Source organism: Mobula birostris, chromosome 29, assembly GCF_030028105.1.
Source record: "Mobula birostris isolate sMobBir1 chromosome 29, sMobBir1.hap1, whole genome shotgun sequence".
Taxonomy (NCBI): domain Eukaryota; kingdom Metazoa; phylum Chordata; class Chondrichthyes; order Myliobatiformes; family Myliobatidae; genus Mobula; species Mobula birostris.
Genome location: NC_092398.1, coordinates 18,461,928 through 18,484,275, shown reverse-complemented (window position 1 = coordinate 18,484,275; position 22,348 = coordinate 18,461,928). Strand labels below are relative to the sequence as shown.

The following is a 22,348-nucleotide window of genomic DNA, read 5'->3' as shown; positions in this document are numbered from 1 at the left end:
TAAACTTAAAAGAAAGCTACACGAGTGCTCCATTTTTTTCTCCCCATTTAGAAAGTAGCCAGGCTTTTATTCCTTCTATCAAAGTGCTGGCACCACACGTAATCATTATATTCCATTTGCCCACCTCTTCAACCTTTCCCCTAACCTGTGCATCTGGAGAGTCCAGTCTTTCTCAATACGAATTGCAAGTCCACCATCTTCCTATCGTCTGCAACCTTAGCGACAACGCCATCAATTCTGTCATCCAAATCATTGATATTTAAGGAGAAAAGAAACAGTCTATCAGCGACCCCTGAGGAAAACCTTAGTCACCAACAGCTAACAAGATAAGGTCCCCGTTGTTCAGACTCTTTGTCTCCTGCCAGACAGCTAAGTTTGCATTCATGATAATATCTTTCCAGTAGCACTAAGCGTTCTTATTCTAATAAGCCGCCTGGTGTGCGGCACCTTATCAAAGGCCTTCTGAAAATAAAAGTAAACTACATTCAATGACACTACTTTATCTGTCCTGCCTGTTTATTTCGTCAACAATTCCAAATGATTTCTCAGGCAAGGCTTCTTTCAAGGAAAGCATGCAGCGTTTTTTCCTCCACGTACTCTTAAACATCAGTCTTAATAATGGACTGCAGCATTGTCCCAACTACAGACTCAGCCAAATTGACCTAAAAATTCCTTTTTCTGGCTCCTTTCCGGCTTAAAAAGTGAATTTTCCAATCCTTTGGAACCAGTCGAACCATTCGAGGATCTAGTGATCCTTGAAAGAACTCAATAATTATCACAATCTCTTCAGCTACATCTTTTAGAACCCTGGAAACTACTACATCTATTCCAGATAACTTATCTACCTTCAGATCATTCAGCTTCTTAAGCTTCTCCTAAGTAATAGCAACCATACTCTCTTCTACTGTTCAATACTATCTAATTTCTGGCGTACTGCTCTTGTCGTCCACATTGAAGACCGACGGGAGAATTTTTTTTAAGTTGCTTGCCATTTCTTTCTCCCAAATTACTAACTCTCCAGTGTCATTTTTGCAGTGGTCCGATGTCTATTTTCGCCTCTCTTTTATTCTTTATCTATCAAAATATTTTTTGTATTTGCTTTTATAATATTAGCTAGCTCTCTTCCATGTTTCATCTTTTCTCTCCTTACGGCCGTTTAGTTGTTATCTAAAAAAAAAACTACTAATTCCATCCTACTTTTTGTTACATTATATACCTGTTATTTTGCTTTCTTCTGTCATTTTTAAATCTTTTTATTAATTATTATTGAAAATTGACAAAGAAACATACACTAAAATAATCAAGTCAATATATCAATAAGTATAATAAGAGTGAAACTATTTACCAAACTAAACAGTATGTCAATAATAATAATTAAAAAAAAAACAAAATGTTAAAGCTATATTTAAATTAAGATTCTTCTGTCTTTTACTTCCCTTGTCCGCCACCGTTAAGCCATCCTCACTTTAGAAGATTTACTCTTTTTTGGGATACATCTATACTACACTCCTAAATTTCTCCTGGAAACTCCAGCCATTGCTACTCTGCCGTCATCCCTGCTAGTGGCCCCTTCTAATCAACTTTAGCCAACTCCTCTCACTTAACTTTGTAATTTCCATGACTCTGTGGGAATGCTGACTGATACACCTGACTTTAGCATCTCTCTCTTGAACGGCATGATTAATTCTTTCTCATTATGATTAATGCGTTCTAAGGGCTCTTTTATTTAAAATTCCATAACAAAACTGCTTCATTACACAATAACCAATTCAGAATTGCCTTTTCCTGCTCTGAAAAGGCGTCTCTGTGTCATGCTTCACACTCCCTCTCTTCAGATACAGACCCACCCTCATTTTCCCAATATATCTACATATTGTAATCCACCATGACTATCGTAACACTGTACTTATTACGTGCCTCTGCTATCTACCGTGATTACTTTACACCGCACTCCAACCACTCTATATAACTCCGTCAAGGCCTTTTTTAAACTTTACATTCCCTTAACACGACCCATAAGGATTTTACGTTTTCTGATACTATATTACGACTTTCAAGGATTTTTTTCTCTTTTTTTTTTTTTACAAAGCGAGCCACCCTACCCCTCTGCCTACATGCCTATCCTTTCGATGCAATGCGTTTCCCTGGATGTTAAGTTCCCAACTGTGATTTCATTGTCAAGGTGGCAATGCACTTTGAAAGACTTCACACATAATTACATTCGCATTTCAACAGCCAGTTAAACTAGTACATTAAAAGAATTTTGATAGAACGAACTAAGTGTACAAAATCACCTAACATATTCAACGTTGAAGTCAGTCTGATTGTAGAGTTCAAATTGGTGGTTTTACACATCGAACATGGACGCCCATTCAAGTGATCTGATTTCACGTTTTCAATACGTAATGATATGGTTTCAGACACAAAAGGGAAATGTTTTCCAAATGTACCGAGGAATCTTAGGTTCCCCGTTCTGTTATGAAGAAGTCTCCGGACAGTTACCACAAGCCCATTCCTCAAAGAATATCCACTCGTCCGCCACGGACTCAGTTCCATAGCTAGTAATTTAATTCTGATCGATTGTTCCACGAATTAGCGTTACTTTCCACAAAGACGTGGAAACTACAGCGAAACGCGCTATTGCGTCAGACCAAATGTGGATTGCACTATGGTCATCATTGAACTATCCCGAGGATTCCGGCACCAATATCGCATGCCACAATTTACTAACCCTAACCGTAGTTGTGTGAATTGTAGGAGCACCTACACGGTCAGTTCTTCACCAGGAGAAGGTACAAATGCTTTGCAATCAGCGGCGGGAATGGAATCCCGATTAATGAATGCCAGCGTTTTAACGTGATTGCACTACCGCTACATTAGCGTTCCGTTGTTACACCAAGAAGATGCCTTTAAAATAATAGATTTTACTTTAAAGATATATCTCGCGAGTGACCAAAAAATTCCGAACCCGTTAATTGTTTTCTTCTGATTCGAAGTGTCATATTTTAGAGTTGATAATTTAACTTGATTATACATTTTGATGTTTCAGCCGATATAAAACTGAGACTGGTCAATGGCCCAGATCCATGCTCTGGAAGGATTGAATGTTTTGTGAACGGAACATGGATGACAATTTGCGCTTCGTATTGGGACCTCCGAGATGCAGACGTTGCCTGCAGGCAGATGCATTGCGGATTTGCTCGGTCAGCGACACGGAACGGAGATTTTGGGGAAGGGGATGGGCCAGCGTGGGCGGAGAGCTTCGACTGTAAAGGCACAGAGACCTATTTGTGGGTATGTCCCTACGAAACGGTTCAGCCACATTTGTGTCCCATGAAAAACGACGCTGGAGTTATTTGTTCAGGTGAGCAGTCCCACTGAATATCCAAGTGTGGAACGCTTGTAATATTTAAGTGTCTCTTGCCTCATTTATGGGCAAAATGCACGCACTGGCCAATTTATTATGCACAGAAATGGAACGCTGTGTGATCTCTTGCTGCAACAACCCACCCCCCTTAACGAGTTGAGGATTCAGAGGAGCTCTTCTGCAAACCACTGTTGTACCGTGACATTATTGAGTTAATGGGTCTTTCCTGTCAGTTTGAACCCGAATGGCTATTCTCCTCCGAGTTTTCTCGTTAATAAGGCATTTACGCCCACAGAAATGCCACTCAGTAAATTTACGTTTTCTCCACATCATTCTTTGTAAACTATATAGTCTGCTCTGTGTAAGAATACCAGGAGATCAGCAGTTTAAAAAAAATACTCAAATCCCGCCCCGCCTGGCACCAACAAACATTTTGCGGTCAAAGTCACTTAAATGACAGTTCTTCCCCATTAAGATACTTGATCTAAACAATGCCTGAACTTCCTGATCATGTTTTCTACATTAAATTTCTGCCACTTAAGTGCCACATAGTTGCATTAAGGACAGGTTGCTGTTGCTGTTCCTCTCAGCGCCTTGCGGCATATCGGGCTGCAAATTTGCCGTTCCTTTAGTATTTGACCGCTTGTTTCCCAGTTGCTAGCTCGACAGGAAACGCAGCACGGCTGGAAACTGTGCAAGGCTACAAATCTTGCCGGGTAGGTGTACAGGTGTATCTAATAAAATAAACTGTATATCTGGAGTTAATTCAGGCCATTGTAATGCGGTATGTGATAAGGTATTCCATGCGCAGAGTCACACTCCATCAAATAGTGCTTGACCTACAGTTATAATGTACTAATTTCAACTTATCTCTCCTTAGGGAAGCCAAAGTACTTCTCTTGCCAATGTCAGTTCAGTTAGAAAAGCATGGCTGTTTTGATCAATTACAACTGCCGAAAGTAAAGCATGGTGAACTCAGCCCGTCAGGCACAATCTAGACAAATAGAAAATCGCAGTACAAGAACAGTCTGTTCTGTCCACGAGTTCTTCTCCGACCACAATTACAAATTAAACTAAGTATTTTTTGTAAAGTTTGTGACGTCCGCAAATGGACAGCGGACATCTCAGCAGTTCATTGAGCGTGAATAGGTCAATGCACATAACTAAGAGTGATAGGCAGATGGAACAAGGAAGAGAGGGGTTAACGACAGACGCTGGAACGTGATAACTAGCATTAAACGGGTGACGATGACGCCATCTGATAAGAAAGAAAGGAATGAAAAAGGGTAGTGTGTGTAGTTAAATAGCAGACATGGGGAAGAGTACGCTGTAAGCAAAAAGAGCTGCAGTAGGTGATCTGAACAAGAGAGAAAAACGACAGAAATTAAGCAATTTTCTGGAAATAGAGAACTCAATATGGATACTCTGTGGTTGTGAGAAAAAGTAGCTGTGCCTCTAAATGTTCAGAACTGATATGGCAAACTGACAATATCAATAGCTCGAAATGGTCTGCAAATGCATACCTCATAGTGACGCTGTTTCTGAAATTCGCAGTGTTTTTTTTGCCCGCAGCTGAACAACTCGTGGAACTTCGTCTTGGCGACCCCAATGACCGGTTCAATCCTAAGTTCCGGTAGTGACTGCTTGTGGAGTGTGTAGCTTTTCCGTGTGAGAACATGCTGCTCCAGTGGTGATTCGGCTTTCTTCCCCATCCCCAATGCTTGAATCTGCAATGATCAGACGGGAGGATAGAGAGAATGAAGTGGGGTACTGCAATGTTTGGTCAAATGCGTGTTTGAACGTAGACACGGACTCGATGAATAGCAGACATGTTTCTGTACTGTGCATTTATATTGCATTCACACTATAAAACGTCACTTTCCTTTTGTTTGTTACGGAACTAGAAATAGTATTAGAAAGCTGTATATGATTAAACACCTCGAATAAATATCTTGCAAGAAAGCAGCGTCGGATATTGGACATTATCTCATTATTTGCTCGTTTTCCTTTTAGATCAACCGCTGAAACCACGTATTCACATGAAGAGGACGAAGGGGTTATTTTCTCAAGGGGAAAACATAACGTTGGACTGTATTTCGCCGTCATTTTACGAAGGTGCTACGTTTTACCTCTACAAAATCGGCCAGCCTGCCTACGTGAAATCCATCAAAGCAGCAGCGAATTCGAATGGAATAACTTTTGTCATCACACAAATCAACACTGGACACGAAGGGTTCTACACTTGCAGATATCAGGTGGAAAGAGATGGAAGGCGGTATACATCCGATGAAAGTGATCAAGTACAAGTCATTGTGATAGGTATTTCTACTTTTAAATAGTTAGAAGGTTTCAGGGAGGGGAAGCGAGACAAGTCTGCGGTAAGTGCAGCAGAGTCGTGTAGCAGTTAGCGTGACGCCATGACAGCACTACCGATCCGGGTTCAATTACGTGACACTCTGTGAGTAGTTGATACATATCCTTGTGACCGCGTAGTTTTCCTAACACAATCCAAATACGTCTATTTTTATGGTTAAGAACGCACATAGGTGCAATTGGGTGGCCTCAACTCCTTGGTCAAGAAAGATTTGTTCCCGTACTGCATCTCGGAATAAGTGAAAAATAACACAGCTACCCGACCCCATATTTTTTGGGGGGTGGGGGGGGGGTAGTACAGGAATATAGGCCACAAATTCAGAATACAAGGAGGGCAGAGATGAGTATGAACATCTTCAGCCAAAGGGCAGCGAATTTCTGGAGCTCAGTGCGACAGACGGCAGTGGAGGTAAAGTTTTGAGCATATTTAAAGCGGAGGTTGAGAAGTACTTGATAGGTAAAGGCATCAAAGCGAAGGGGCGAAGGGAAGAAAATAGGGTTGAGAGAGGTAATAGGTCAGGGGATGATCTAATTCTGCTCTCATGTCTTATAGTATGTTAGTTCTAAATATACAAAATAGATGCGACAAATAAATGGTACAGGACATTTATTCCTAAATTAACAATAAACATAGAGATGGAGGATTGTTTAAAATTGTTTTAGATCATCCAACGGATTACATGTTTATGAACACTGTATTAACGCAGGAAAGGCAGGCAGTGAGGCAGAACTCCTTGTTTTACGGTCAGGTGGATTTATTGCACAATGTGCATGTCACTCGCACAGGGTCGTGTTAGAACGATTCGATTTTTTACATGATGTGTTTCAGTGCATGCATTATCATCCTGATCCATTAACACGACTAACTTACATTCTTATAAGTGATGTGAACGTTTCTGACGATGACAATATCTCTCCCTCAGCCCCTTCTCTGTTAGTTTTATGTATAAGGCATTTTCTTGAACCATATGCACTAATGCTGTACATAAGACACGACGTAGTCGTTCAATACGTAAGCTACACACATCAAAGTTGCTGGTGAACGCAGCAGGCCAGACAGCATCTCTAGGAAGAGGTGCAGTCGACGTTTCAGGCCGAGTCCCTTCGTCAGGACTAACTAAAGGAAGAGTGAGTAAGGGATTTGAAAGTTGGAGGGGGAGGGGGAGATCCAAAATGATAGGAGAAGACAGGAGGGGGAGGGATAGAGCCAAGAGCTGGACAGGTGATAGGCAAAATGGGAAACGAGAGGATCATGGGACAGGAGGTCCGGGAAGAAAGACAAGGGGGGGGGACCCAGAGGATGGGCAAGAGGTATATTCAGAGGGACAGAGGGAGAAAAAGGAGAGTGAGAGAAAGAATGTGTGCATAAAAATAAGTAACAGATAGGGTACGAGGGGGAGGTGGGGCCTAGCGGAAGTTAGAGAAGTCGATGTTCATGCCATCAGGTTGGAGGCTACCCAGACGGAATATAAGGTGTTGTTCCTCCAACCTGAGTGTGGCTTCATCTGTACAGTAGAGGAGGCTATGGATAGACATATCAGAATGGGAATGAGATGTGGAATTAAAATGTGTGGCCACTGGGAGATCCTGCTTTCTCTGGCTGACAGAGCGTAGATGTTCAGCAAAGCGGTCTCCCAGTCTGGCACTTATCCGTGTAAGCGGTACAAGTGCTACACATGCCCTTACACTTCCTCCCTTACCACCATTCAGGGCCACAAACAGTCCTTCCAGGTGAGGCAACACTTCACCTGTGAGTCGACTGGGGTGATATACTGCGTCCGGTGCTCCCGATGTGGCCTTTTTATATATTGGCGAGACCCGACGCAGACTGGGAGACCGCTATATTTGCATATCATTTTGCTGCTTGCCTCTTGCTCTTGTTATTACCTTCCATGTAAAATTTGTGGTTAACATAGATTTTGCAAATGCTCACAGATGGATGGGCAAAGTAAGCGGATCTTGATCCCTAGTCGTACCACACACAGATCTACCATCTCCATCAATACAATAGTGATTTAGTTTTATTCTTCGTATATCATATCCTATGCATATTCCTGAACTCGGTTACGCACTGGGGCAATGGCAAATTAAACGACCTTCTGTACCTTGAGACATGCAATAAAGCTAGAGCAGTCGGGGGAAAGAAACTATTGCGTTAAAGCAATGACTTTATCTAGGGTCAGGGTGCAGGTCGATAGCACTAGGCCATTAAATGGCTCGGCACGAAAGAATGGGCCGAAAGGCCTTTTTCTATGCTGTATGTTTCTATGCCTTCAAGATTCCGACTCGTCAATGACTCTTAAAAGTGAAACCGCTGTTCAAAGTTAAAATTAGTTCCTTGAGGATGTACAGTTTCAAAGTTCAATGTACATTCCTAATTAAAGTACACATATGTCACTGTCTACGATCCTGAGAATCATTGTTTTGCAGCGATAATTAACAATTCAATAAAATAATAACCATAAAAGAATCAATGAAGGACTGTACCAGTGAGTGTTCAACAACTGTGCAAAAGACAAAAATTCGTGCAAACGCAAAAAGAAATAAATAAAAACAATAATCAATAAATAAGCAATGAATATCAAGAACATGAGAAGAAGAAGTCTTGAAAGGCAGTCCATAGGTTTCGGGAACGTGTGGGGCAAATGAAATTAAATGACAGTAGCCAATTTGGTCAAGAATATGATGGCTGAGGGATAATAACATTTTATCAACCTGGTGCTGTGGTTTCTCAGGTATCTGGTAGCAGCAACGAGAAGAACGCATGTCCTGTGTGGAGGGGTTCCCTGATGATGGATGCTGTCTTCGTACGATAGCGTTACGAGTAGATGTGTTCAATTGTGGGTAGGGCTTTGCCACTCATGGGCTTTGCAATATCCATCACATTTTATCGGACTTCCCGTTCAAGGACATTAAGACCAGCGATACAGAAGCAGAATTGGGCCGCTGTGCCCATCGAATCTCCTTCTCTATTTCATCGTGTCTGATCCTTTTTTCCCTCTGAGCCCCAATCTCCAACTTACTCCCCGTATGCATTCATGCCCTGACCAATCAAGTATCGATCAAGCTTTGCCTTAAATACAGTCGCCTGTGGCAACCAATGCCACAGATTCATCACATTCTGGCGAAAGAAATTTCTCCCTCTCTCCGATTTAAAATGATGCCCTTTTATTCTTAGCTGTATCCTCTGGTCCCATGATAGGAAACATCTTCTCCACATCCCCTCCAATAAGGCCTTTCAGTATGCGATAGGTTTCCCTTTGGTGTCCCCTCATTCTTCGTAATTCTAGTGGATACAGGCCCAGAGCCATCAACCGCTCTTCATATTATAAGCTGTTCGGTTCTGGGGTGATTTTCGTGAAGCTCGTTTGAACCCGCTTCACTGTTAACACATCGTTTCGGAGATAACGAGAACAACACTGCACACAATACTCTAAGTGAGGCCTCACCGGTGGTTTGTAAAGCCTCAATGTTACACGTTTGCTTTTTTATTCTAATCCACTAAAAATAAATATTAGTATCACATTTGCCTTCTTCACCACAGACTCAAATTAACTTTTAGAGAATCCTGCACAGCGACTCTCATGCCTTTGCACCTCAGATTTTTTGATTTTTTCTTCTTTTAGAATATAGTCTACGCTTATATATCCTTCTTCAAAAGTGCTTGAAATGGACTTCCTGATATTTTATTCCATCTGTTTATTTCTTTGTTCATTCTCTTAATACGTTTGACCCTCTGTAGCCTCTCTCAAAATTCAAACCCTATTTTGGTCAGCAAATTTTGCAAGAAAGTCATCAGTTCAGTCATCCAAGTCATTTACAGGTAACGTAAAAAGAAGCGGTTCCAACAGAGACTCCTGTGTTCACCACTAGTCACCGGCAGACAACCAGAAAAGGCTCCTTTTCTGTACACACTTTACCTCTTGCCAATCAACCACTGCTTTATGAATGCTGTCCTTGCTCCTGCCAATACCATTTCTCTTAATTTGTTTAGCAGCCCCATGAGTGACACTTTCCAAAGTTTTTCTGAAGATACAAGTACACAGCATATACCGATTTCTTCGTTATCGATCTTGTTTGTTATTTCTTCAAGTAATTCCAACAGATGCCCCAATACCACATCGTTAACAATCGACACGAACATATTCTTAATCACTGATGTCAGACAAACTGTCCCATAATTTACAATCTTCTGCCACTCTCCCTTCTTCAAGCAATTTTCCAGACTTCTAGAACCATTCCAGAAACAAGTGATTCTTGAAAAGTCAGTACTAATGCCTCCAAAATGTCTTAACCCGCCTCTTTCAGAATCCTGGGATGTATACCTCTAGACCACGACCTTTATCCATCTTCAGACTTTTCAGTTTCCCAAGACCCTTCTTCACACAGTTGTGACCCCATAGCACTCCTACACTTATAGTATATCGCTAGTGACCTCCACAGCGAAGAATGATGCAAAATAGTTCTTGAGTTCGTTCGCCATTTTATTGCACCCTATTATTAGCTCTGCATCATCGTTTTCCAGTGGACCAATATCCAGACTCGCCTCATTTCTACACTTTATGTATCTTACCTTTGGTAAACACTTTAATATGATTGGCCGGCTTACTTCCATATTCCATCCTTTCCTACTTATTGACTATTTTAGTTGCCTTCTGTTGATTGTTAAAAGCTTCTAATCCTCTAATTTGCCTCTAATTGTTGCCCTATCATATGCCCTCTCTCTGGCTTTTATGTTGTTTTTAATTTGTCTTGTTATCCGTGGTTTGTGTCATCTTTCCCTTAGAATAATTCTGCCCTTTGGGAATTATATATTCTGGACATTATGAATTGCTTGCTCGAATTCCAGCTATTGCGGATCTGCCTTCATCCCTACAAGTGTTTTTTTTCCAATCAATGTTGTCCAACTCCACCCTCATGCTTCTGTATTCCCTTTGCTCCACTGAAATACTGAAACATCTTACTTCAGCTCGTGCTCAAATTCCAGGGTAAATTATATTAGAGTTTCATCACTTGACACTGCGAGTTCTTTTACCTTAATTTCTCCGATCATTTACGGCTCATTATACGACAGCCAATCAGGATAGCTGATCCCCAATTTAGCGCAACTAACAGCTACTCTGTACAGGCATCTAGGAGTCATTCTAAATTTTCCTGCCTTGGGATCCAGTTCCAAACTGATTTTCCAGATCATTGGCATATTTAAATCCCCACAAGTCTGTCGTTGCATTTCCCTTTTGACATGCATTATCTATCTACCACTGTAACTTTCAGACCACATCCTTTCTACAGTTTGGGGCTCTGCATATAACTTCCAACAGGGTTGTTTTACCCTTGCAGTTCCTTAGCTTTACCCAATACGATTCAACAAATTCTGACGCCATACCAGCTCCATAAATGATTTGACTACATTTTCGTTTTACCATCGGAGCTACGCCACCGCTTCTACCTAACCACTTGCTGTTTCGATACAATGTGTATCCTTGATGCTAAACTCCCAGCTATAATCGTCTTTCAGCCATGACTTAGTTATGACCACAACATTGTGAATGCAATTTGTAACCGTGGTACAAGTTCTTCAAATTATTCCGCACACTGCCTGTATTCAAATACAGCACCTTCAATGTAGTATTTACCCATTTTGATTTGTTCGCCTTTCAATAAGCATCTCATTTTGTTAACTGCAATTTTGCCCTGTCACCAGTTCCTCTTTCCTAGTCGTCTCAGTACACACTGCCTCTATTTGTAAAGCAACCCTTCATCCGCAGCACTATCACACCTGTTCCCGCTCCCTCTCAGATTAGATTAACACCTCCAGAAAAGCTCAAACCTGACAGTAGGGTAATTGCTCCCCCTCGGGTCGTCGCTCTGGAACGGCCGCTTTTGTTCAGGACGTATCTTCCGCAGAAGAGATCCCATTAATCCATAAAGATGAACCCATTCCCCCAGCACCTTTTCATCAACTCCGCATTTTGCTGCCAAATCAGTCTATTGTCACCTTCATTGGCGTATGCCACAAGCAGCAATCCAGAGATTACTACCTTCCAGGTTCTTTTTTTTTTCGTTCAAACTCACTAAAATCTCTCCTGAAGATCAACCTACCTTGTCTACCGATGTCATTGGTGTGAATACCTACCATGGTAGCTCATCCTTCCACTTGAGAATGCCATGGACCCTCTTTGTGACATCCTGGATCATGACACCTTGGAGGCAACGTACCATCTGCGTGTCTCCATCCCATCCACAGAATTTCGTTTATAACTATGGAATCTCTGAACACCTCTCTGCTCTTCTGAGCCACAACACCAGACTCAGGGTCATAGGTTCGGTCACTGTGCCATCCACCATTATGCCCCTCAAGTTGGACGTCACCCTCAACAGTATCTCAAGTGATATACATTCAATTGAAGGAATCCGCCACAAGTGTACTCTGCACTTTCAGTTAATTTTCCTTAGTTCTGCTGAGAGTTACCTGTCTTCTAAAACGTAAGATTTGCTACCTTCCTGTTGATCCTATCTATCCACTACTCATTCTCCCGTATGAGCCGAAGGTTGTGGACCTCCAACTCCAGTTCCGTACTACGTTCTCTCAGGAGCTGCAGTTCAGTGCTTGCTGTGACAATGTGGTTTTTCTGGAGACTGCAGTGCTCCTAGAATTTAGAGATCTCAGTACAAACACTGCCCCTGGAGTCAACCTCACTAACAGGCGAGGGATGAACAAATAAGAACAAAAAGAGCAGCTTACCGGATACTTTATATTGCCCAAACCTGATGTCACTTAAGCCTGGTGACCCAAAGCCAGTCTAAACAGCGGCACAGTCAAAAGCAGGACCGTTCCGAAAGCACTTGCAATATTTTTATTCGCCCTTTTTAATGAATCCTGTTTGGTGATTGGTTGCAGTGCAAGTGAGAGAAACTGCAGCGAAGCTCTGCCTCTAAAATCTGCAAGTGATTGCATATGATGGAATCTGGAGCGTCCTGCAAATGGCTGGGCCCAGTTCCTCCAACACTTTATATGCGACTTTGTGTCGAAATATCTTTTTGTAAAGAAGTAACGTCTTTCTTCTGAGTCATCACTATACTGCCTAACCGATAGGTAAGAATAATTAATATTTATGTTTTTTTTCCTCCTTACCAGATAAACCACCAAAGCCAACAGTTGAATTGTTAAGGTCATCTGGCGTATTCTCAATAGGCGAGACGGTGGGCGTGAGGTGCTCGGCGCAAAGTGACTACCTGGGTGTGACTTTTATCTTGTCCAAGGTGGAAAACAGTGCCTACGTCGCCGCGGCCGTTGCGAAGACACCAGGATTCTCCACGATTTTGTATCTTAAAGACGTACGGCCCAAAGACCAGGGAGATTATATTTGCGTGTACCAAATTAAAAGATCGGGGAAGCTATACAACTCAACCCAGAGTGACCGAACGAGACTGAGTGTATCTAGTAAGTGCTACGAATTTTCTGCGATGTACTAATGGCTATGATACATTAAGGTGAAGACTAAATTATAGATAAATATTTGACGAACATGGGAGAAAATGAGTCAATGATAACCGATAATATTTTGAGAAATGCGGCATGTTCATGCAACCAGAAGTCATTGATTACTTTTTAGTATTGGGCGCTACCTACTAATAAGCTGATCTATGTGACATGAACATAATGTTCAACAAGGATCACAGCGACAGAATACTTACCTCTTGTTCTTCCTCCTCAAGTACGCTGGAACATTTACACAACCCAGCCGCACTACTTTAGATGTAGGAACAGATTGAGCGCAATCGACCCTGAAGTGCTCGCACTTCCTAATAGCGTGTAACGTGTTTCCCGTTGGAACTAATTGGTCTGCAGTTTCTCACTGTTGGCCCTCCTCCCCAGCCAATAGTAGCATTTGCTTTTTTTTTCTTTGAAATAATCCACACCATTGATCTTATCTGAAAATTTGGAAAACTATTTTCGGACACATGAAAGGAAGTTCAACGGGTACTGGGTAATGATCGAACCGTAGCGTCAAATACGTATACTTTTGAGATTCACATCCCAGTTATTAGCCATCGGTTAATTGTGATGAACCAAGTTCAGATGACCCTTTGTGCACTGTAAGGTATGGCTCACTGGCTGAATTTAAGAAATTCGCCGTTATCCAGGCTCGCAAAACTGGCTCCAATGTTTACCCCAGTCACGGCAAATGTACCATTTAATTTTAGAGTTAATTCGTGGTACCAAAGCTTTAATGGCAGCAGTGATCAGAAAAAAAACACATATACTACATTACGGAAGTAATATTAGAACGCACTAAAAATTCTCTACGGGTTATGTCGTATCTGCGAGATGAAAACAGTTCAGTTCGAACATGTCCAGGGTATTCTGACGAAGACTTGAGTGATCTTCCTTTCCCTCAGATGTTGTTTGACCTTCTGGGAATTTCTGTTACTTTCCGTGCTATTTCAATTCGCATTATATGTTTCAACACTCCTTTCATCTCCAGCGTATGGACTAAACGTAGGAACGTATTTGCGTTCTTTGTCTGCAATCACGCAAGTTAACGTATTTATTTTCAGCAGATCAATTGTATTTGTGTTCCAGCCGAACTGCGGAGTCCACTGGTTTCCCTGAATCGGCCATTTGGTCAGTACCTACAGGGCCAGGATGCTTCTGTCATATGTTCAGCCCCCAAGGTATATACGAACCTCAGGTTCTCTCTCTACAAATCGGGTAGCACCAACGTTATTTCGTCGATTGGCCCAATCTCAAATTGGACTACAGTTCTGAAAGTTAGCCAAATCGACAGAAGCAAAGAAGGTTCTTACAGCTGTATATACCAAACGGACATATCAGGCAGACATTACACGTCAGCTCGCAGTGAATGGCTCAACATAACTTTGACACGTAAGTGAATATTTTTGCTCCATGACTATATGTTGATACAGGTATTTTTTTTTCTTGCTACGTAAATATTTGCACGCACCCCTACTGTATTTCAAGATTCAAGTTTGTTTAATATTACCTGCAATGCACAAATTTAAACAATAATGAAATAATTACTGTAGTAGCCTGAACCGATAAAAGCACACAAAATCCAATGAGATAAAGAATAGAGATAAAGAAAAACAATGAAATATATATGCAAGATAGTGTTTGTCAATAGATTAATTGTAAATCTATAAAACAGCGCCAGGCACAGTAGTGCTTGTACATAAGGTAGCACTGAAACAGTAACAGTAAATGATAAAGTAATGTTGATTAGGGTGGGGGGGCTAGGTTACAGTGGTGTGCTAGCGGGTGGAGGTGTTGATCAGCCTTACTGCTTGGCGATGTTAACTGCTTTTGAGCCCGGTGGTCCTGGTGTGGGTGTTACTGTTAAAAAAAACTGTCTACGAGCAGCGTGGGTGGGATCTTTCATGTTGTTGCTGGCCGTTTACCGGCACCTTCCTGCATAAATATTCTTGTTGACGCCTAGGCTCGTGCCTGTGATGCGTTAGCTGTTTTGACCACCGTTGTACATCCTTTCCGACCGCTACAATGCAGTCACACAGAAACACGTAGTTGAGACTTATTTTCCAATTTTGTTACGAGAAGCTTGCTCCCATCTAATATGATCGTTACCTCTTAAATTCAGCAAATCTTAAATACAGCAGCAATGATTTTGCCGTCAAACTCTACTTCTTTATTAGCCGCGATGTAGTTTCAAATAAGTTTAACGACTATTTGAGGGCAGAAGTGTTTAGTGTGCTTTCACAAATTACAGTATGAGAAATACACGTAAAAAGGAGCAGATACTCCAATTCTGAGCCAAAACAAAAAAAAAACAACAAATAAACTTACAATGTGTTGGGGAAACAAAATGAGTCCAGCGACATTTGGAGAAGGAAATAAATGTCTATATTTCGGGTAGGAATTTAGGAGTTCCAAAACAATAGAGAACACACATACACCACTCAGTCTCATGTCAGTTTATCGTTGTGAGTTTATACAGTGATTAATTTTCATTATAGCCTTCGGAATGTGATAACAGGCGTCGCTACAAATATTTATACTCATCACCCTTAGATGGGCAGCAACTTGACAAGGTCTTCTGTCCCGGACTTGTCTTTTAATTGACTCCAGGTGTAACTCATCTTCGAATATCCTTCCTCTCCTAGGGATGAGGAATTTTAAAGATGCTGTTGGCACTTTTGAAGCTCTGGATTTTTATGTGATGGGGTTTCAAACCTGATACCCAACCATACTCGATTCGCGGCTAAGCTTGGAACCATATATTGGAGAGATACAAATATTTAAAATGAGTGTAACATGAGCGATGTAAATTTTAATCATTGTTGGCTTTGCGAGCTTTGTCAAAAAACTGTGTAGCTCTACTGTTGATTTTGTCACATTTTCAGGCAAACCAGAGGGTGCGAAGCTCACCCTGACGACCATGTTTGGTTTGTACGTTCAAGGAAAAAGTGTTCGAATCACCTGCATTGCTCCCGAATATTATACGACACGTATGTTTCGCTTAATTAAGGATGGCAAGGATACAGGAATGGACTGGGTACCCACGCAATGGACAAACCATGGCGCTGAGTTCCGAATTCCGAACGTCACCGTGTCTGATAGTGGAAACTACACCTGCATTTATGAAACCGAAATAAACGGCAAGGTATTCAATTCCAGCTACAGTAACTTCGTGGCGATAGATGTTGCGGGTGAGTGGAAATTTTCAACCAATTTTATTGGGATTGTGCGTTTAATTGTGGCTCAAATAGTTGCAATGTTTGCCTTATATTTCTGGGGAAGGATAGGGGTGCTGCAGCCCAATGAATTACGGTCACATTGGTGAAAACCAACCTGACATGAAGCTCGAAAGAGAGCCTACTTCAGTCTGAAATCGGACGATTTATAATGAATGTACTGTTACGTTGTACATCATAGTGGAACGGCTATGGCTTTATGCAGAGTGGACTCATAACTGGATGATCATTTCGTACCATGATGTTTTGATATTTAATACAAACATTTCAAGGAATGGAAAATGGACATCAAACGGATTGGCATGGTTATGGTTCTGTCACAATGGCGAGGCATTGGGAGCAAGGGTGGACCCAAATGCAAGACAGATCTTGTGAGGTTATTTAGATTTAGTTTATTGTTCGATACCAGGAGAGCAAGGCAGGAGCAGGGTATAGCGAACTGGGCAAGGACTCAGGACTTCGACTAGGCTGGGACCAAGGGTCTGGGCTTGGGCTCGGAATCGGCTCCCAGAAATAGAGGAGACATGAAGAGACTAGGGTATGGACTCCGAGTCCGAGACTGGGCAAGGACCCAATACCTGGGTCTTGCCTCGGGCTCGGACCTCAGAACCAGGCATTGACATGTCATGGGCTAGGGAGAGGAGGAACATGGAAAACAGAGCCTCGGTCTCGGGAGAGCAGGTACATGGAACCATAGACACATACACAGAACACAGAGACGGGAGCCCTCCTTGCGTACAGGACATAGGGCCGGGACTCACACACAGAACAGAGAGCCGGGACCCCTTCTTGGATACAGAACATAGGGCCGGGACTCACGACCCCCCGCGGGGCAACGGCAAAATGGCCTGACTTACCCCACGGAGGATAAGACAAGACAAGACAGAACATGAACCCCCGCGGTGCTACTACAAGACGGCCTGACTTACCCCCACGGAGGCGAAGACCAGACAAGACAAAACATGATCCCCTTCACCCCCACTTCCGGAGCAACGGCAAGACGGCCTGGCTTACCCCACGGAGGCAAGGACAAGATAAGACAAGACCAAGACGAATGAACACCAGGCAGTACCCATCCAGCTCCGGCGATGGAACTAGACCGAAGTGCAGGCGGGGGCTGCGGACGTGGGCTAGAGGCGAGAGGGGCAGAGCAGAGAATCAGACAAGGGGGTAAGACAGGAGTCACAGACCGCCAGGGCCAGAACTTGATTCAGAACTGGGAAGCCGCCAGGGTCAGGACTTGACTTGGTGCCTGAATGCTGCCAGGACCAGGACTTGACTTGGTGCAAGAATGCCGCCAGGGCCAGGACTTGACTGGGTGCTAGAAGGCAGCCAGGACTAGGATTTGACTTGGGGCCTCCGGGTAGTGGTGAGTTCTCGACTCGGCCCGGGAACAGTAGACAGCGGTTCTTGATTCCCTCATGCGGGTTAACTGACCGACCCACCTTGGTGAGGAAACTTTGCAGGCTCGCTTTAGCGAGGTAATTGGACAGGGTTGCTCCGGTGAGGAGAGGCGAATTACCGGCACTCGCTTCGGCATAGACGAGGCTTGCTCCGGCCAGATGACATCGGCACACCGTAACCTGGATGACTTTGCAGACGCTCCCGCGCCGAACGGCTGAAAACCGGAGACTATAAACTACCGGTTCAGCCGAGTGTTAATTGCCTCTAATCACCAACGTCGAAGGACACTGGAAAACAGGGAATCAACGGTCCGGATCGTAACATAAACAAGCTAAATTTAAAGGGACCTCGATCCGGACCATGACAGATTCAAACTAGAAGAAACATTAATACTTATAATAGCAGCTTTATTTTGATTCCAGGTTCCAGAATCCACACATTTTTTGCCATCACATTAAGAGATATATTTTCATTTTTCATTGTGAAAAAAAGAGACGTCGACTTCCTAAACACTGCACAAAAGAGCTTTTGTTGTTCGTTACAAGATAGTTACAGTTGGATTCAATAAAATCTGAAAAATTATAGAACTCTGAGTCATAAAATAAAAGACAACGCATTTTACTTAAGCTTGATTTTTATAATATACTTCTATTTAACAGAACGAGTAGAAATCCGGCTGCTGAACGGAAGCCATGCTTGCTCAGGTAGAGTGGAAGTATTGAACAACAAAACGTGGGGTACCGTCTGCGATGACCAATGGCAAGTTGAAGATGCCCATATTGTATGCAGAGAGCTTGGATGCGGGCATGCTATATCAGCAAAGAGTCACGCGTATTTCGGCAAAGGGACGGGTCCTATAATCCTGGACGACTTGAACTGCCAAGGGACAGAATTGTTTCTTTGGCAATGTCCTTCCCGCCATTGGGGTCAACATAACTGTAACCACAATGAGGACGCTGGTGTAATTTGTTCAGGTAAGGAAAAAAGCAACTCAACGGTTGATCCTGTTGAAGTGTTTGACTAGTTTAAACTAATCATCCTTCAACGTTTAAAGTGTTGCACATATAATCAATTTGTCAGTACCTCCAGTAGAACTTTGTGTTTTTGTGTGTTTCCCCCGAGCCGTCAGTCTGTGGTTTTGCATTGCCAACTGCTCCTATTTGTTTTCATGCGCCATGTCCTCCTGTCCCCTGTCATGTTCTACTCTGGCCCCTGTATTACTGAGTACTCCGCTCCTCACCTTTTTTCTCATTATTACCTATTTTGCTGCTACTTCTCATTGTGTTCTACCTATCATCTGCCTCTATTTATTGCTGAGTATCTTTTAGTCCTGTGTTTTCACGTTTGTTGCCAGATTGTAACAGTGAGTTTTCCTGAGCCTTTCCAGCATTCGTATCCGAGTTCTGTCTGTCCGAATATCGACTCTGCCTATTTCCCGATTCTGATTTTTGGATTTACCTGGAATTTTTGATCTCCACCTGAACATTGGCGCCGACTTTGTTGCCCCCCTGGATTTGCTACTCAGTAAATATCACAGTGCGCACAGTACTTGGTCTGCGATTGGGTCCCTGCTTCCGCGCCCTGACAGTGCAATCTGGCCAGAATGGATCCAGCAGACCCCGGTCGTCTGAGAGCTGTCCAGGAACAACCAGGAGTGATGCTCGGGAGACACCAGAACCAGCTGGACTCCGTGTTCAGGGCAGCGGAGTCGCTTTCTGGCAATGTAGCCGATCTTGTCACCCAGTCTCAGTCACTCTAGCTGTACCAGAGCGCCCATCAACATTCTGCGACTGCATGTTCCACCCCGTCCTCCGCGTTCTCTCTTACTCCTCCCGTCCAAGAGCCATGTCTACCTCCTCCACAAAAGTACTCAGGTGAGACCAGTTCCTGCTGCTCTTTCCGTTCCCAGTGCACCCTCATTTTTGATTTACAACCAACAACGTTTCCGATTTATTGAACCAAGGTGGCCTCCTTCATTACTCAACTGTCCGGTCGGGCGAGAGAATGGGGAGCATCCGTCTGGGAGGCAGCCTGCCCTTTCTGCATTAGTTTTCAGTTATTTTCTGAGGAGATGAGAAAAGTGTTTGTTCGCTCCAAACGTGAAAGAGACGCTGACTATGAAATGCTGCACATGCACCAGGAGTGCAGATCTGTGTCAGATTACGTCATAGAGTTCCGGGCCCGAGCCACCTGCAGGGGCTGGAACTCGGAGGCACAATACGACACCTTCCTGAATGGCCCCTCTTAAGACATCAAAGATGGGTTGGTCACCCAGGACCTTCCTGCCACCTTTGAAGCCCTGGTGGATTTCGACATATGCATTGATGTTCACCTTCAGCAGTGCAACAGAGGGAGGGGTTCCAGAGAGTCGCTGGGGCACTGGGTGAGTTACAAGCTCCTCAGCAGTCTACTTTGCCCCGCTGTTTGCCCCCATCTACAATTCCAATTCCAGAGCCCGAAGTAATGAAGGTTGACAGTACCCGCCTGACTCCGACTGAGAGACAAAGGAGAATCAGCACCCGTTCCTGTCTGTACTGTGGCTAACCAGACCACTTCATCTCCACCTTCCCAGTAAAAGCCATGCGCTCACCAGTAGGACAAGGAGTACTTGTGAGTGTGACCCCTGTCCAGCCCTCCTCGACGATACTCACTCTCATTCCTGCTTCTCCGGAGTGGGGCGTCCAACGGCAAGCAGTCTCCATCTTGGTTGATTCCGGTGCGGAGGGATGTATTAGCGATCCCGACTTGTCTGCCCAGTGGGGATTACCCACGTCTGCTCTCCAGTCACCATTGCTGGCCAACGTCTTGAACAGTCAGAGACTGGCTAACATCACCCATGTCACGGCCCCGGAGAGACTCAGCTTATCCGGCAATCATCATGAACAGTTAACCCTTCATGTTATTTACCATCCTCACGCTCCTATTGTCCTGGACCATCCCTGGTTAGTTAAACGCAACCCCCATATTGACTGGCTCAGTCGCAAGATTGTAGGCTTCGAGCCCACTTTGTCACTCCTACTGCCTCCACCATGTTCAGATCCCCTTGTCTCCAAGCCCAGAACTCCCCGAGGAATTTGGGGAACCTTAGTGCCATCCCTTATGAATACATGGACCTCAAGGCCGTGCTTAGCAAGTCCCAGGCCATTTCCCTACCGCCTCTTCGTCCATATGATTGCGCCATTGACCTTTTGTTGGCACATCTCCCCCAAGCGGCCGCCTATATTCCCTGTCAGTGCCTGAAACAGAAGCCATGAATAAGTACATTCAAGAGTCTCTGGCTGCAAGCATCATCCGGCCGTCTTCCTCCCCTGCTGCTGCCGGACATGGCTGTAGTCGAATGGCCCCAACCTTCAACTCGTCGGGAGTAACGACGCCTCTTGGGCTTTGCTGACTTCTATCGCCGCTTCATCAGAAATTACAGTACATTGGCTGCACCACTCGCTGCTCTTACCTCACCTGCTGTCAGACTCTACTGGTCCCCTGCTGCTAAAAAAGCATTCTCTGACCTGAAAGAACGTTTCAACTCTGTCCCCATTCTGATTTAACCCGACACCGACCGAAAGTTCATTGTGGAGGTGGATGCGTCTGGAATTGGTATAAGAGCTGTTCTCTCTTAGCACTCGGCCAAGTATGAGAAGGTAAACCCCTGCGCCTTCATCTCTCACCGGCTCACTCCCACGGAGCGGAATTACGATGTCGGAAACCGGAAGCTGCTGTCTGTGAAGCTAGCTCTGGAGGGGTGGAGGCATTGGTTAAGGGGAGCAATTGTGCCATTGTTAGTCTGGTCTGACCACAAGAATCTGGAATATATCCGTAACGTCAAGCGTCTCAACTCCCGTCATGCATGTTCGTTGGTCCCTGTTTTTCCCAAGATTCAATTTTACTCTGTCCTACCTCCCCGGTTCCAAGTATGGAAACCCTGATGCCCTCTCCCGTAGATCCCCTCACTCTGAGACCCCTAAAGTACCATATTACCCCTTCCCTGCTCACTGTCTCGTGGGTGCAGCGCAATAGGACATGGTGCAAGCTGCTCAATAGAGCGAGGCAGCCCTTAGTCAATGCCCCACTAACCGTGTTTATGTTCCCAGCTCTTTCCGCTCACAGGTATTGCAGTGGGGTCATATTTGCCGGTTATCCTGTCACCCTGAAACCAAGCGTCCTGCAGCCTTCAATAATCGACAGTTCTGGTGGCCCTCCATGGGAGATGACATCCGCAACTTTTTCTTAGCCTGATCGGCCTGTGCTCAAGGCAAAAACTCTAACCGGTCACCTGCTGATCTGTTAAAACCCCTGCCTTTCCCCAAGAGGCCCTGCCCCCACATTGCCCTGGACTTTGTCACCAGACCTCCCCCACCAGATGGTAACACCACCATTCTCAAAGTAGTTGATCGTTTCTCCAGGTCTGTGCACTTCATTCCTTTGCCTAAACTCCCATCTGTCAAAGAAATAGCCAGATTACTAGAACTGCAT

The 22,348-nt window shown here is 43.9% G+C and overlaps 1 protein-coding gene across 1 annotated transcript in view; it reads left to right on the top strand.

The window, feature by feature from the left end:
- Positions 1–22,348, top strand: part of LOC140190136 (scavenger receptor cysteine-rich domain-containing protein DMBT1-like) — a 62,942-nt gene that overhangs the window by 25,236 nt on the left and 15,358 nt on the right. The window contains exons 9-14 of the mRNA XM_072246647.1: positions 3,050–3,364; positions 5,381–5,686; positions 12,879–13,184; positions 14,328–14,630; positions 16,124–16,429; positions 18,538–18,852. Of these exons, the coding sequence (XP_072102748.1) occupies positions 3,050–3,364; positions 5,381–5,686; positions 12,879–13,184; positions 14,328–14,630; positions 16,124–16,429; positions 18,538–18,852 (1,851 nt within the window). The remainder of the gene's footprint in view (positions 1–3,049; positions 3,365–5,380; positions 5,687–12,878; positions 13,185–14,327; positions 14,631–16,123; positions 16,430–18,537; positions 18,853–22,348) is intronic.